This window comes from Ambystoma mexicanum, chromosome 9 (genome assembly GCF_040938575.1).
Source record: "Ambystoma mexicanum isolate Mex_15411 chromosome 9, UKY_AmexF1_1, whole genome shotgun sequence".
NCBI classification, from domain to species: Eukaryota; Metazoa; Chordata; class Amphibia; order Caudata; family Ambystomatidae; genus Ambystoma; species Ambystoma mexicanum.
In genome coordinates, this window is record NC_090931.1 from 268,461,267 (window position 1) to 268,475,380 (window position 14,114).

Below are 14,114 nucleotides of genomic sequence, written 5' to 3' on the forward strand. Positions count from 1 at the left end.
CCGCTCTCTGTTGAGTTTTGATTCCGCTCTTCCTCTCTTTTCTGGCTGAGTTGTGAAACTTGGCCTGCCAGGCCTCTGGCAGCCTGGGCCCATTTCTGCTTTACAAAATGGAGTCACACTTGTATAACATGCTTTTTGAGGTAGTTATATAGTGGACGCATGCCGCTTCTAATGTTCTACTAAGCATTGCAAGCAGTATCGTTTTCTTAGTTTCTTGCGTTCTAAGCTTATTTACACACATTCGACAGGTCGGTTGTTCTCATCATGTCTAGTAACACGTTTCCTTATTTTTTAGCATTGTCTCCTTCCTGTGTTCATTACATAAGTTTGCATAACACCTTGTTCTAACGTCTCTTACTCGCGTGCTGGTTCGGGCCATTGTCATTTCCATTGGCCCTCCATTAAGTCTTCTGGGGTTTCTTTGTGGACTGTATGTAGGTACTCCTCATTTCGTATCATCGGCTGGTATGGCTGTCTGATAGGGTACCGTGCCGCCCAGGGTTGTCTGGTTATGGGCGCTTCAACAGGTACAGATCTTCTAATGCACACTGGGCAGAGCCCCAGTGCAATTCTCTGTTGGCTCATTTGCTCTTCATGCGTCACATACCTTGGCAAGTACCTTCCTGGTACCTTGAAAGGAGGGGCAGGGGTGCAGGTCATGTCTGGGACCTCCTTTACAGGCCCACCAACCTTGGTTCGCCCATCTCATGGCAATGTCAGTCTCCTCTCCCAGGAAGCTGCCATGCCCTTACAACATGCTATCTCAAGGCAAGGGAGAGACACTACATCCATGCCCTCAAACTCTCAATTTAGCAGCCTGGCTCCTGAGGTTATAGAGTTCGGGCACCTCCATCTCCCTCAAAGATGTATGGACATACTCAGGGAAGCACGGAAACCTAAAACCTGACACTGCTACTCCAGCAAATGGAAATGCTTTGTCATTTGGTGTCATAACAAGAGCATCAATCCTGTTGATTGCACACCAACACATATTGTCCTGTACCTAACCTACCTGTTAGATTCATGTCTGGTTTTCAATTCCCTAAAGGTCCACTTGGCTGCGCTTTCAGCGTGCACCACATCCTGGAACAAGGTTACGTGGTGGAACATTCCGGTGATTAAGGCATTTATGTAGGGGGTAAAGAGGATCCATTCCCCTATTTCAAACGCAGCTCCCGGGTGGGACCTGAATGGTGCACTTACCAGATTAATGGGGTCTCCCTTTGAACCAATGCACAAGGCTAGCCTTAAAGCACTCAACTTCAAGACCGCCTCCCTTGATAGAGAGCCAGTTGTTGTCTCGTCTGGTTGAAGAGATGTGTTGACTACGTGGAATACTCAAGGCTGTTCTAAGTGCATTATTCTGCAGGATCTGTAGTTTCTTAATTATATGTTTATTAGCACCTAAGTATGGTGCATTACAATAGTCAATTTTGGATAGTACTAAGGCTCTAGCCAAAGTAATGCAGCTTTTTGTGGAAAGGAAGGGTTTGCAGGCACGGATGAGCTTATAGGTATATGCCGTTGCCGAAGCTGTTGTGCTAACCTATTTGCGCATATTCATGGAGGAGTCTAGGTAGAACCTAGCGTTTTTACCTCATTGTCGACCTTGATATTATTTCCATTGATATTAAAGGACCGGTATTGATCACCCAGTTTAATAATAATATGGATAGGAGTGGCTAGGAGGAGCAACTCAGTTTTCTCATCATTCAGGCATAGAACGTGTGTGGCCATCCAAGCCTGAATGTTGAGATAGATTATGTTTATGAAGGCCAGGTCTTTATCATAGTCACCTGTCAGTGGTATAAGGATATTTGTGCCATCTGCGTAATTCGTGTAGGTGACACCCAGATGGTTTAGATCATCAAACAGTGGTTTGGTGAATGCATTATACATGGTAGGTGATACGCACGATCCCTGTGGGACTCCACAAGATATGGGGATCGGGTCAGCTGCAGCCAACGTGGAAAAGACTCTCATGGACCTATTATTTAAGAAAGAATTCATTAATGCTGTTGCTACTGTTGAGAAGAGGGATCTACTTGATCTGACCGTGGCTGATTTGGCCGCGGCCGAAATGTTTGCATGTGAAATGTACGAACCACAAAAGGTTAATCCATTTCCCATGCAAACTCACGTCCATAACCCCTACATACCCACACCCCTACCCACACCCATGACACACCCACGACACACACCCCCACAAACCTCCCACCCACACCCCAAACATACCCACACCCCACTTAGCTGTTATTGCGTTGCGCTGTGTCCCTGCAGCACCAGTTCCCTTTCACTTCTGTGATCAGGAACCGGCGCCGCAGGGTCCTTTTTTTTTCTTTTTTTTTTTTACAGAAGGCTGCAGGGGTTTCCTCCGCAAGCCCTGCTCACTATACTGTAAAGTATAGTGAACGGGGTGTTGCGGGGGACACCCCCGCAGCCCCTGTTTTTTTTCCGGGTTTGCTGTGGGGGTGTCCCCCGCAACACCCCGCTCACTATACCACACAGTATAGTGAGCGGGGTGTTGTGGGGGACAGCCCCGCAGCCCCCGCAGTCTTTTTTTTTATACTTACTTACAATGCTACCACTAAAGGTTCGAACTTTTGGTGTTCGAACCTTTGGTGGTAGTATTTTTCAGTCTTTTTGTGCGGTCGGCCCTTTTGTTTTCGGTGCGATCGTACAATTCCGAGAAGTGAGCTGCTGTGAAAAGGTGCTTGCACAGAACCTTGTTATCAACCAGATCAATGGCAGCCGACAGATCCAGCAAGAGCAGGAGGGCTGAACTTCCTTTATCTTTCAGATCATCGATCTGGATTTTTAGGTCAATCAAGGCTGTTTCTATACCGTGTTGGGGCCTGAAGCCTGATTGACGGAGGCCGAGTAGCTTATTGGTAGAGCAGCTTGTCTCTATATAGTTTTGTATCTGATTATAGGGTGCTTTGTCTATAATCTTTAACAGGAATGGGACTGTTGTGATGGGTCTAAAATTGGTAAATATGCCAGGGTCAAGAGATGTTTTTTAAAAAGAGGGAGCACCCATGAGTTCTTCAAATTCGTAGGTAGGCATTGATTAGAGAGGTGATGAAAGGGGCGAGTATGCTCGCTGCTTCCTTTATGACGGTGGCTGAGCATGTGTCCTCTTGGTAATTTGACGATTTGAGGGCGGCTATCATTTCTTTCACCTCTTGGGAGGATACTGAATTGAATTTAAATCGTTGAGTCGTTTGGGGAGGTTAGGGCTTTGTATCTGGGTGTTACATTGGAGGGACAAATTAAGTTTTTTTGTCTGCAATTTTATTTTGGAGCATCGTAATTGTATTAGCCTGGGCATCTTGAATTTTCGTGCACCATATTTGGTCCTTAATACAGTCCTCTGAAGGAGGGATGGGTGATTCAAGCTCTCTGAGAATTGTGTAGAGTTCTCTTATACTAGAACTAGCTTTATCAACCTGTTCATTGTAAGTATCACATTTAGCTAATAGAATTTATTCTTTGTAGTTAGTTGTGATTTTTAAGAGGGTATCTTTATTGGCTGTAGATGGGTTGTTTTTACAGGTGGTTTCGCATTTTCTTTTTTCTTTTCTTAGCTCTAAGTTTGGGGTTGAACCATGTGTTCAGGTGAGCAATAGGTTTGTTTTTGTGTATTTTTAATGGTGCGATACAGTCAAGGGCTTTGGTGATCGTTTGGTTGTATAGCTCCACTAACTCCTCTGGGTCAGCACAGGGTAGGGGTTTGAGCAAGGGTTCAAGAAAAGGCTTGAGGTTATCTACTGTAAAGATTTTCTTGTTTTTAGTTGGCAAGGAGGGAGCAATACCATTCAACTTGATAGGAGGTATACAGTCTTGCAGATTGAACATAAGTAGGAAGTGGTCAGTCCATGATAGTAGTTCAATAACGGTTATGTTAGTTGTACAATTAAGGTCTGCTACACAGTCAAGGATTCTTCCTTTACCATGAGTGGGTAAGAGGATTCTCTGAGTGAGGCCTAATTCAGACAGGGAGTTGACCAAAAGCAGAGCGAAGTGGTCAGTGGGGTCATTAAATCCTAGGTTGAAGTTACCTAATAAGAGGATTTGCAAGGAGGCTTTGGTATTGGCAGATATCACTATATTGATTTCTTCTTCAAATGAGCCTAAAGGTCCCGGGGGTCTGCAGATTAGATGTATGGTTAAGGTATGTGAGGAGGAGATGGGTAATTTCACTGTCAATAATTCACATAAGATTGTGAGGTCCTGTGGGACAATTCTGAGTCCTAGTGATGCTTTAGCGATAAAAGCAATGCCACCACCTCTAGATGACTCTCTGTCTGATCTAAGAACTGTGTAGTTGTCAGGTGTGGCGATAAGGAGGGACGGGCCTGCTGCTGCATGTAGCCGGGTCTCATTAATTGCCAGGAAATCCAGTTTTTTTTTATCTAGTATCAAGTCAGCAATATCAGCTGCATGGGCTACTAGGGATCTAGCATTGAATAATGCCTCAGTGATAGCTATGGGGCTGGTATTGTGGGCAAGTGGGCTCAGTATGATTGGTGTTGGTCTGGTTTTCCTAGAGGTTTTCAGGTTCTTTTGTGGTGGTTTTTTAGGATGTTGGAGGGGATTGTTGATGGGTGAGGCGGTTGGAGGTAATTTGTAGGATTTCCTCAGCCTTGAGCCTAGCCTGGTATTTCTTACTATAGTTAGGCATGGGTGATTGGGGAAGGGTGGCGTGATAGGGGATTCTAGGCTAGTGTCCTGCGTGTTGTAACTAGTATCATGGATAGTGTCTCCAGGCAAGATGTAAACATTAGGTGTGTGGTTGTGTTAAAGGGATCATGCGGGCATTAGTGATTATGGGCTTTAGTTGTGGTAAGAATGGGGTAAGCTTGATCCTATTGGTGAGTGTCAACGGAGGGAGGAAGGCTGTAGGTTTAACGTAACCCGCTATAATGGAGTTTTTAGCCATAGAAAAGGAGTCGCAAAATATGTGGGTGTGTAAACTGCTACTGTTAATGGGATGCCTGAGCAGGGTGGTGATGGTGCTTATGATGAAGGCAGATATAAAGAGACTCAACCAACGTGTGGCAACGCGGTATATGCTGTAGATATGCATTATTACACAGACACAATAGAATGGCAATTTGCATTCATTGGATATTCTTGAAAGGATATCAAATTGTCAACGAGGGGATATGCAGCCCTAACAATAAGGCAGCACAAGTCGGTTGGGCTAGTAGAGATCCGATAAGTCACAAATTGATAATGTGTTGCCCTATGCGGGATCGAAGAACTAGTCATTATGGGCCTCTAAATGAGGATGCAGCTAGCAGTTTTAGGATAAATTAAGCTTTACACAATTCTGATGACATAATAGTGCATAAATAGATTGAGGCACTTAAAGTTTCTACGGAGTTCACAAAAGTCGCAATAGACATTGGGCTGGATGCCGGTGGAGGTATAGGCAGTATAGGCGATCTAATCACTATTGGTCCATGGCGTGCAGGGTTTGGCTAACATCAAACAATTAGTTAGGCTGAATTGGTATCGATACAAGTTTCATACAAATTGGTCCTCGCAATATTGTCTGGGCAGTTGAGGTGGGCAAGGTAAAAGGAAGGTCTTAGTCATTCCCATCCCATCCCAAGAATCCAAAGTCTAATTGAATTTTATATCATAGATGTTCTATATAATTATTTATCAAATCTCCTAGTCTATTATTCAGCAGAAGTCCTATGTATTTGTGTTTCTATGGCACCCATCCGAATTAGGAGTATCCCAGCTCTGCTTCCTTTGTTGTAGGGGATTTAGAGGCAGCGTTTCACACTTACTCCAACTGATCTTGTACCCTAAGAAAGCTTGTATTACTGTCTCTAATTGAATTTGCAGGATAAATCAAAGTTAACAATAATGTCGGCCACATATAACAATATGTTCAGCTGCCCCGTTGATATGTTAATCCCATGAATATTACCATTTTGGTTTATAGCTTTTGAAATTGCTTCTAGTGATTGTGTGAAAAACAGGAGTGACAAGAGATACCCCTGCCTTGTACCCTTGTGAACGTCAAAGTGATATGGTAAGTAGCCACCAGCACTGATTCGACCTTTGGGAGATTGAGATAATAGTTTCACTTTTGTATAAATATTTCTCACAAGCCACATTTTTGCAAATCTCAAAATAGTTGGCCCCATTCGACTCGGTCGAATGCTTTCTCAGTATCTAAGGACAGATCTAATCAGGGGGTGCTACTGTTTCTTCCCTGAAATATGGTAGGCAGTAGAAACCGTGTGTTATCGCTTGGTGATCTGCGTGGCATGAATCCCACCTGAATGTTGCGTATTATTTTGTGAATGGGATTTATAGTTCAGTAACCCCCTGCACACGCTAACCCCTCACTGAATGAAAGGAAGTGCTGGTTTGGGAACTTTTGCCACCAGCATTTAAATGCCAGCATTGCCTCCTATAATGGAACTGTCACATTATTACTAAGCTTTCTTATTACTTGGGTGACGCGTGCCCACGGAGGGAATCATGCACACCGTGGCACCCACGTTCCTATAGAAAAAGATCAGTGCTACAGCCTCCATATGGTACATATAAGCCCTCTCTCACCAAGAACTGCCTTTTATTTCTTGTGGAGATCTTGAACTAAATGTTCCTCTGCGAGACATGCCTATATATTACGCCAGTGCAAATAGAGCGCCTGTTAGATAAGCAAGACAGGATTATCTTCTTCACCCACTCTCAAAGCTTCTGCTCATTTTCTGCAATACTTCATGTAAGAGGCCATGTCCCTAGTCTGCTCAGACCATATCTTTTTGGAATAGGACACGCACCAGATGGCCCTAAATCTCCCAGAACTACAACAGAGCATTATAAGCAATATCCACATCATCCTCTGGCATCAGTACCCACAGATATAGGACTGTCCTACCTATTTAACAGATATTATCATATGCTATGTTATTTGGGCATTTGTAAAGCATTAGGCCTTCCAAGGGTGTAGCCCCGAAACGCTACCCCTACTGGATTTTCATCCGGTAGAAGTGGTCCGATGCATAGTACACTCTGAATTCACAACGGCAGTGTAATTCCAACTTTTTGTTAGTAGTGCTGGTTTGGTGACAGTTTAAATTGGTGCGTGGAGCCAGTGTGAAGTTAAGTGGTGCTGATACAGGAAGCAGGAAGGTGGGAGCTTGTGTGGTTGAAGATCAATTGTTTGCAAATTGTGGGCTCTGCCTTTCCTTGCTTGTAACAGCCAAATCAGTAAAGTGGGTAACAAGGACATTGGGCCTCATTAGGACCCTGGCAGCCACGGAATGAACGGTGCCGGTAAGGGACCGGCACCGGCCATTCCGGGCCGCCTCATTACGAGGTCTGCTGCGGGTCCCGCTCAGGAAACCTGGCCGGGACCCGCTAGCAGACCAGGATGCTAACAACGGGCCCGTCATTAACGGGCCCGTTGTTAGCATCCTCCCCATTCCCATTGAGCCCTATGGGGCTCAAATAGGAATGGGGATTCATTTTTACTGGAGCCCAGAAAAGGGCAATTACTGGGTCCGCCAAGGTCGGCATGACCCGGTTAATGCCCTTTTCTGGGCTCTGGTAAAAAATAATTACAGGCGGCAGCCGTGCCCTTAATATGGGCACAGCTACCGCCAGGGTCGTAATGAGGCCCATCGTATAGCTATACACATCACCTTATCCAGTGCACTCCTTGCTTTCATAGAACAGTGGCCCTGCTAGCTTCTGCAGCTAGTCCCCACTACTCTCACTTGTGGTGTTCGACAGGGCTCTTAATTGTCAACCCTTCTTTTCAATTTCTATCTTTGCCCTGGGGAAGGGTTCTATACGTACGCTGATGATACTCAGTTATTGTTTTCTCTTGACTCCATATCAGTTGAGCCTCCATCTAAACTGCATTCCTGTGTATCTGCAATAGGGCAGTGGATGACAAGGAACTGGTTCAAATTGAACAGTGAAAAAACGGAAGTCCTGGTGATCGGCTCCCCTCCCTCCAATAAGGCCTGGAATGACGAGTATTGGCCAGATTCTTTCGGTGCCTGTCCAGGCCTCAGCATTGGAGTGAAATGTCTGGGCATGAAACTCTAACTGTCAGGCTCGAGAGAAGCCCAGATTGCTTCAGTATGTAACGCTGGTTTTGCCAAACTCAAAGTTCTTAAGAAGATCTTACCTTTTCTTCCACTGGATTGTCGTTCCACAGTGGTTACTTCTTCCACCATGGGGTCATTACACTACTGTAATGGAATCTATCTCAGCCAACCGGCCTTGTTAATTCGTGGTCTACAAACCCTACAAAATTCTGCAGTGCGTCTTGCTTTAAATGCTCCCAGACTTTCTTGTTCCCAACCTCTCAGTGAACAACCACATTAAATTTCAGATTCTCTGTATAAGATACCAAGCATTTACAAAACAGGTGCTGCTTACTTGCAAGCCAAACTGATTCACCTCCATCGAGACATATGTTTACGCTTAGCCTACATTTTTTTATTAAAAGTCCCTCGATATCACCAGGAATGTGCGGGCGGCCTCTCTTCTTATGTTCTTAGCAGTGCAGGGTATTTTAGATAATGGCAGTCAAGCGCCATTTTAAAGAGTGCAGCTTTCTACTGTGCTCTCAGCATGAAGTGTCTTCTTCGGTCTTTTGAGGTTGGGTCTAGATCATTCTAGAGTTTGGTACTTCAGTCCTTTCCTAAAGGAATTATTATTTATAGGCTTTATTTGGTTTTGACATTTGAAAACCTTTTGCCTTAGTTGTTAGGATAAAATTATTTACACTGTTAACAAATAGTACAAATAAAAAAGAAATAACATCCTCATCAATCATGATCTCATCCATTAGATGCTCGTTTTTTTCCCTTTGTTTTTTGGTTATTAATGTTCTTAAAAATGTCTAGCAAACGTTTCACAAGGGCTAACGTGAGGCGGATTTGTTGTCCTCGCAACAGCTCCAACCACCACTCTTCTGTTTTTCTCCCAACATAGTTCTTAGTAATTCCAGACATGAGTTCTGTTCTAATTTCGTCCATTTCAGGGTAAAATAGGACTAGATGTTTTAATGACTCCTCCGTCGCTTTATTATGGCATAATCTGCAGTGTGCTTTCTGCATTTGGTTTGATCTTACATTAATTATTCCTCCTGTTGGGAATAAGTTCAACCTAAATCTAATGTATTGGTCCATAAACAGCCAGTTTGGGAATTGCTCCATGCACTTCGGTAAGGTGTTTAATTTTCGACTTTCATGGAACGGTTTTCCGTGCATTTTTAGGTCTTGTCTTTCTTTTTGGGTGTTCATCCAGTCCAATGTTTAAAGTTTTCGCTTGATCTTATCTGGATTCTCCATTAACGTTTGATCTGTTTCATCCAGGTCTGCAATAATTGCTTGGCATATTAGTTTCCATTCATGCAGTGTTATTTCGTTGTTCAGTATGATCGCTTTTTTTAGCACTGCAAAGCCACCTTTCTCAGGAGGGTCCAGGCATTTGCGATAGAGAGCTAGCGATTTCCATGTTATTATCGCCATCATGGAGGTCAAGCCTAACTCCATACGCAGAGCTTGGATTGATGTGCTGCGAGGGACTCGCATGACTCTTTCCAAAACGTTCCTTTGATTAGTGCCCAATTTACTCAGCAGAACGAGAATACAGTTTCGGCACCATATGTTAAAATTGGGACAGCCTTTAATCAGTAGAATTCGATGAGAGGTTTTAATGAAAACCTGCAATATCTTTTCATCAAGATTCTGCCTTGGCTTGCAAGATTTTTTGCCTTTGCTCTCAACATTTCAAGTCTTGGCTTATCAATTTTGCTAGTGTTTAAGCATACGCCTAAGTATGTAAAGGTTGATACCTGTAGAATCTTTTCACCATTTATGTGGCAAGTATTTTTCATTTTTTGATGTTCTTCCTTGATGACCAAAGACCATCACCCTTGATTTGAGCGGGTTAATTCTTAGGCCATTTTCTTGTGCGTATGTTTGTAGCGCATCTAGTTGGTGCTGGAGCCCTACTGGAATTTGGTCCAGCAGGACTACATCATCAGCGTAAAGTAAACAGCCTATTTTAATTCCACTAATGTTAGGGGTGAAGCATCTGATGTCATTAAATTCCAGTTTGCTATCTGAAATGAACAAGTTGAACAGGTCAACTGCCAAAGGGCAGCCTTGTTTTAAGCCCTTGTTTGTTTCGATTGTCTTCGTCGTTGTACCCATTCTGTCCATTCGGATCCGTATTGTGGTCTCGGAATACAGGTCTTGTGTTGCTTCCAGGATTGTTGTCGAACAGCCCCACTGCCTCAGTTTGCACCAAAGTTTGGGCCTGCCTACTGAGTCAAAAGCTTCAGTGAGATCCATAAACACTATATAGATTTTTTTTCCCTTAGTTCGTTTTGTTTGCGCCTTCAGAATATTGATCAGGAATATGTTTAGGGAGGTACCCACTCCTTTGACAAATCCATGTTTGAGATCCTTTGCATGTTATGTGTGCTCTCTTTCGTCTGAGGTTGATGCATTATGCAGTTAGTGATTTGGTCTTCTTCGATCTTACTGCTTTTTGATGACCTAATTCATGGGGAGTTCCTTTGCTCTTTTGTTCCCCTCCTCTCAGATTTTGATACTTTGTTCCTGCTTTTTTGGTTTGTTGGATGCGTCTCTAGGGGATAGTGAACTACTGTTAGTAGCCTTGGATTTTCTTCAACATGGTCGTTTTGTAGCCTGTTCTGTAGGCGATTACTAGGTGGGCCTATTGATTCTTTTGTGTGTTTCCATTTTGCTCCATCCATCGCTTTTAGTTTATCCTATTGTTAGTTTGCGACCAAGGGCTCCAAAGGTCGCCCAGCCCACCTGGGATTTCAGGCCTCATCATAGTCATTTCGGATTCCAATGTTGCTGGTTCACATGATGATTCCTCGTCTTTGATGGACGTTGTATCATACTGGTCAGGTGTCGAAATTGAATATCTTGATAGGTCCATGAGGTCTGTGATTGATGTATCGGTCGCTGGTGTAATGTCGTCGGGGCTCTTGTTCTCCGGTATTGCTACGTGCAGTTTGTCCACTTTTTTTATAGTTGGGTTATTTTATTTATTTTAGGAAGTGTCATGTTTTTGATACACATTTTACTTCCGTTTGATTTCTATTTTGTAGTTGGTAGTAGGTTTTGACTTTTCTTGATTTGAATGCACTTCTCATCTCTTTAAATTTTTTTCATTGTCTGTTTTTTCGTCGTTGTTTCAGTGCTTCTTGAACATGCAACAATGTGTTTGGATTGCTCTTTGATGTTTTAGAAAAGATGGCACACATTGTTCTTGTTGGATTGATTGAATTTATTGTTAATAGTTCTCTCTCATTGGTGGTTTTAGCTTGGGTGCCAATCGTTTCGTCTGTGTTAGGTAGATGGTCTTTGTTGTTTGCCAGGACCACTTTCACGCCTATTGATTTATTTGATTTGCGTTCTCCTGAAGAAAGTGAATGAAAGATAGAGTCACTGTCAGGATTGCCACGTTTGTTTGGATCCCTAAGCCGGCTGTGTTGGTTGTTTCGATGATCGAAAGGCCATTCTTATCTGTGGTTTTACCAACTTGTGTCATCGGATCCGTTTGCGCAACAGTTGATGTCAAAACTTTCTGAGTCAATGAGGAATGAAGATTTAAGTCTGTAGGTTCAAAGGTTTGTGACAATCTGTAGGCTTGTTTTTCTTTTATAATTGGGTCCAATATCGTGTGGAATAGAGATGATACCTTGGCTGTGCTAGTCTCCATGTTCTGTTGCACTCCTGTAACAAATCCTTCAACGTATAACATCTTCGAGTGCAACATAGCTAGGACTGTTGTCTGGTCCTTTACTTGGTCTCCAATTTGTTCATATAACTTCATGAACGGTGCTAAAATTGACGTCAAGGTCGAAATCACTACAAAATCTAAATCTTTATTGGGGTTTTCCGAGCAACTTCTTCTGAATGTTTTATGTTTTTTCTGTCTGTTTGGGTTCCTTTTGAGCAAATACTTATGCTCTGGTCAGTAGCTGATTTCGATTTTTCTTTTGTAATTGTTTGACTATAACTAGCTTTTACTTGTGGTTCTGCACTTGCGATTTGTTTTGTTGTAGTGCATCGAAGCTAGATTGTGGTTTGTGGTGATGACCATTCCCAGTTAGCTGGTGCTATGTTTAGGCTTGGGTTGCTCTTGTCTCTGGCATCTTTTATAGGAGAAGTGTCATGCTCTCTTTCTGACTCCATTGTCGTAGCAGTATCTAATAGGTGTTGACCAGAAATTTCTAAGTCATGGCAACTACGTACTAGCTCAACTGTCATGGGCTGAGCTTGAAATTCAGTCGTGTCCAAACCCTCTTCTGTTTGTACACTCCACTGTATGCAGCGTGGGTGGTAAAAGACTTTCCCTGCCGGTATGGTACAATATGATTTGAGACTCATCGGTTTCCAGATATTTTTAGCAAAAAACTTAGCAGCTCGCTGTTCATGATACGTTATATCATGCTTTCTTTTAAGGTGGAGATAGGTATTTTGGTGCTCTGTCGCGTTGTTAGAAAGTTTTCTTAGCTCAATGGATGCAAAATGTGGGTGTGAGTTATTTTGATCTTGTGGTTGTAGTCGCATGCTGAAGGAGCTGTTTGGCGCGGCAGGGTCTACTTTCTGAGAGTTAGTGATTTTGCTGGTCACCTGCTCACACTCTAGCAACTGGCTGTCCTCCGCCACGCATACATCGCCAACCCTCCGAGCGGGCAACTGGCACTGAACCACCAAATGGAGCGCTCGCTCGCCACAGCGCGCCGTGAAACTTTTGGGTCCTGATTCACAAAAGTAATGTGCCACACTTGCGAGTTATGTTATGCCAAGGTGTAGTCATAGGTTACAACTGCATATTGTATCTGTAACCAAGCTTGTCCAACAAATGCATACATTAGTCAATGCTTATGGTACGAATGGGGAGGGAACAGTAAAAAGGAATGCTCAAGTATTAACTTTCAGGACCAGATTCTCCCCCAAAAATTTGGTGCATCTCACTTCTTGTGTCAAAAAGGAGCAGTCCCGTCCTCAAAGGGTGCGCCAATTAGGAGATCACTCAATAGAACAGTTTGTTAAAGTGGTTTCATTTTCATTAACGCCCTTGTGCTGACATGTGTTTCGGCTGCTTTCAGCCTTTCTCAAAACTGGGCTCAGTCAAATTTGTGGAGTATCATGTTTCATAGGTTAGATCCCTCATTGTCTCGTGACTAACAAGAGATTTGTGAGCACGTCAGCTCAAGCTAAGCATCATGGGTGTAATTCTAGGGGGGGGCAGGGGTGTTTGTTCCCCCCAACTTTCATGGCAAACTATTTTGTCCCCATTCATTTGGCTGGAGCACCTCTTCTTCAGAAGTCATGTCCCCCCAACATTTTCAGCAAAGTTTACTTCACTGCGGAGCATCATCTTACGATAATACAATGGAAATTGATACTATTTTGGTACTTGTTACAGTAGTTTTTTGGAGGTAGGCATTGTGACATTATTTCACAACAATAATGATTTTCTCTTTTTTAAAGGTTTGAGTAAACGGTTTTCGAAGTCGTTTGGCACTGGGACTCAGAACAGCGCGAGCTATGAGTAAGTACGTTTGATTTAATCTTTCTGCAGTGTGTGGGAGGCCAGGAGGTGCTGTAACCAACTCATTATTTGTAAGACATCTAATATGCAGCTAGGGAAATTGTTGTAAAGTAGCTTTAGATGGTGGAACCCTAGGTAGAATGTGTATATTGAAAACAATCTTGGGGTTCTGTGGCGACAGTTGGAGTTAGAAGCTGAGATGTGAGGACCTGCTGGGGTCGTTCGGAACCTCCTTATTGAAGCTGGAGCTGAACTTACCTGGAATGTCCTGGTCTTCATATTAATGGCAATGAGCTTTCAAGACCTCCCGCCAGCTAGTTGAGTCCTCTAAGCAGCTTCCTGAGCATTACATGAGTGCTGCGCCCTGCGCCCTGCAGCATGTTTGCTGGCCAGTTTGGCCTTGCTGGGAATGTGTCGCTCTGCTGATGCGAGGACAGTGTTTTCCCTGTCTTCTTGGACTGCCCTGACTGCATTGAGGAGGCGTAGTCAGCAGGTGCCTCAGTAATTTTGGAGCCGCC

General features: G+C 43.5%; 1 protein-coding gene across 1 annotated transcript in view; it reads left to right on the plus strand.

Moving 5' to 3' along the window:
- Window positions 1–14,114, plus strand: part of SCIMP (SLP adaptor and CSK interacting membrane protein) — a 291,084-nt gene that overhangs the window by 144,464 nt on the left and 132,506 nt on the right. The window contains exon 3 of the mRNA XM_069614606.1: window positions 13,536–13,596. Within this exon, the coding sequence (XP_069470707.1) occupies window positions 13,536–13,596 (61 nt within the window). The remainder of the gene's footprint in view (window positions 1–13,535; window positions 13,597–14,114) is intronic.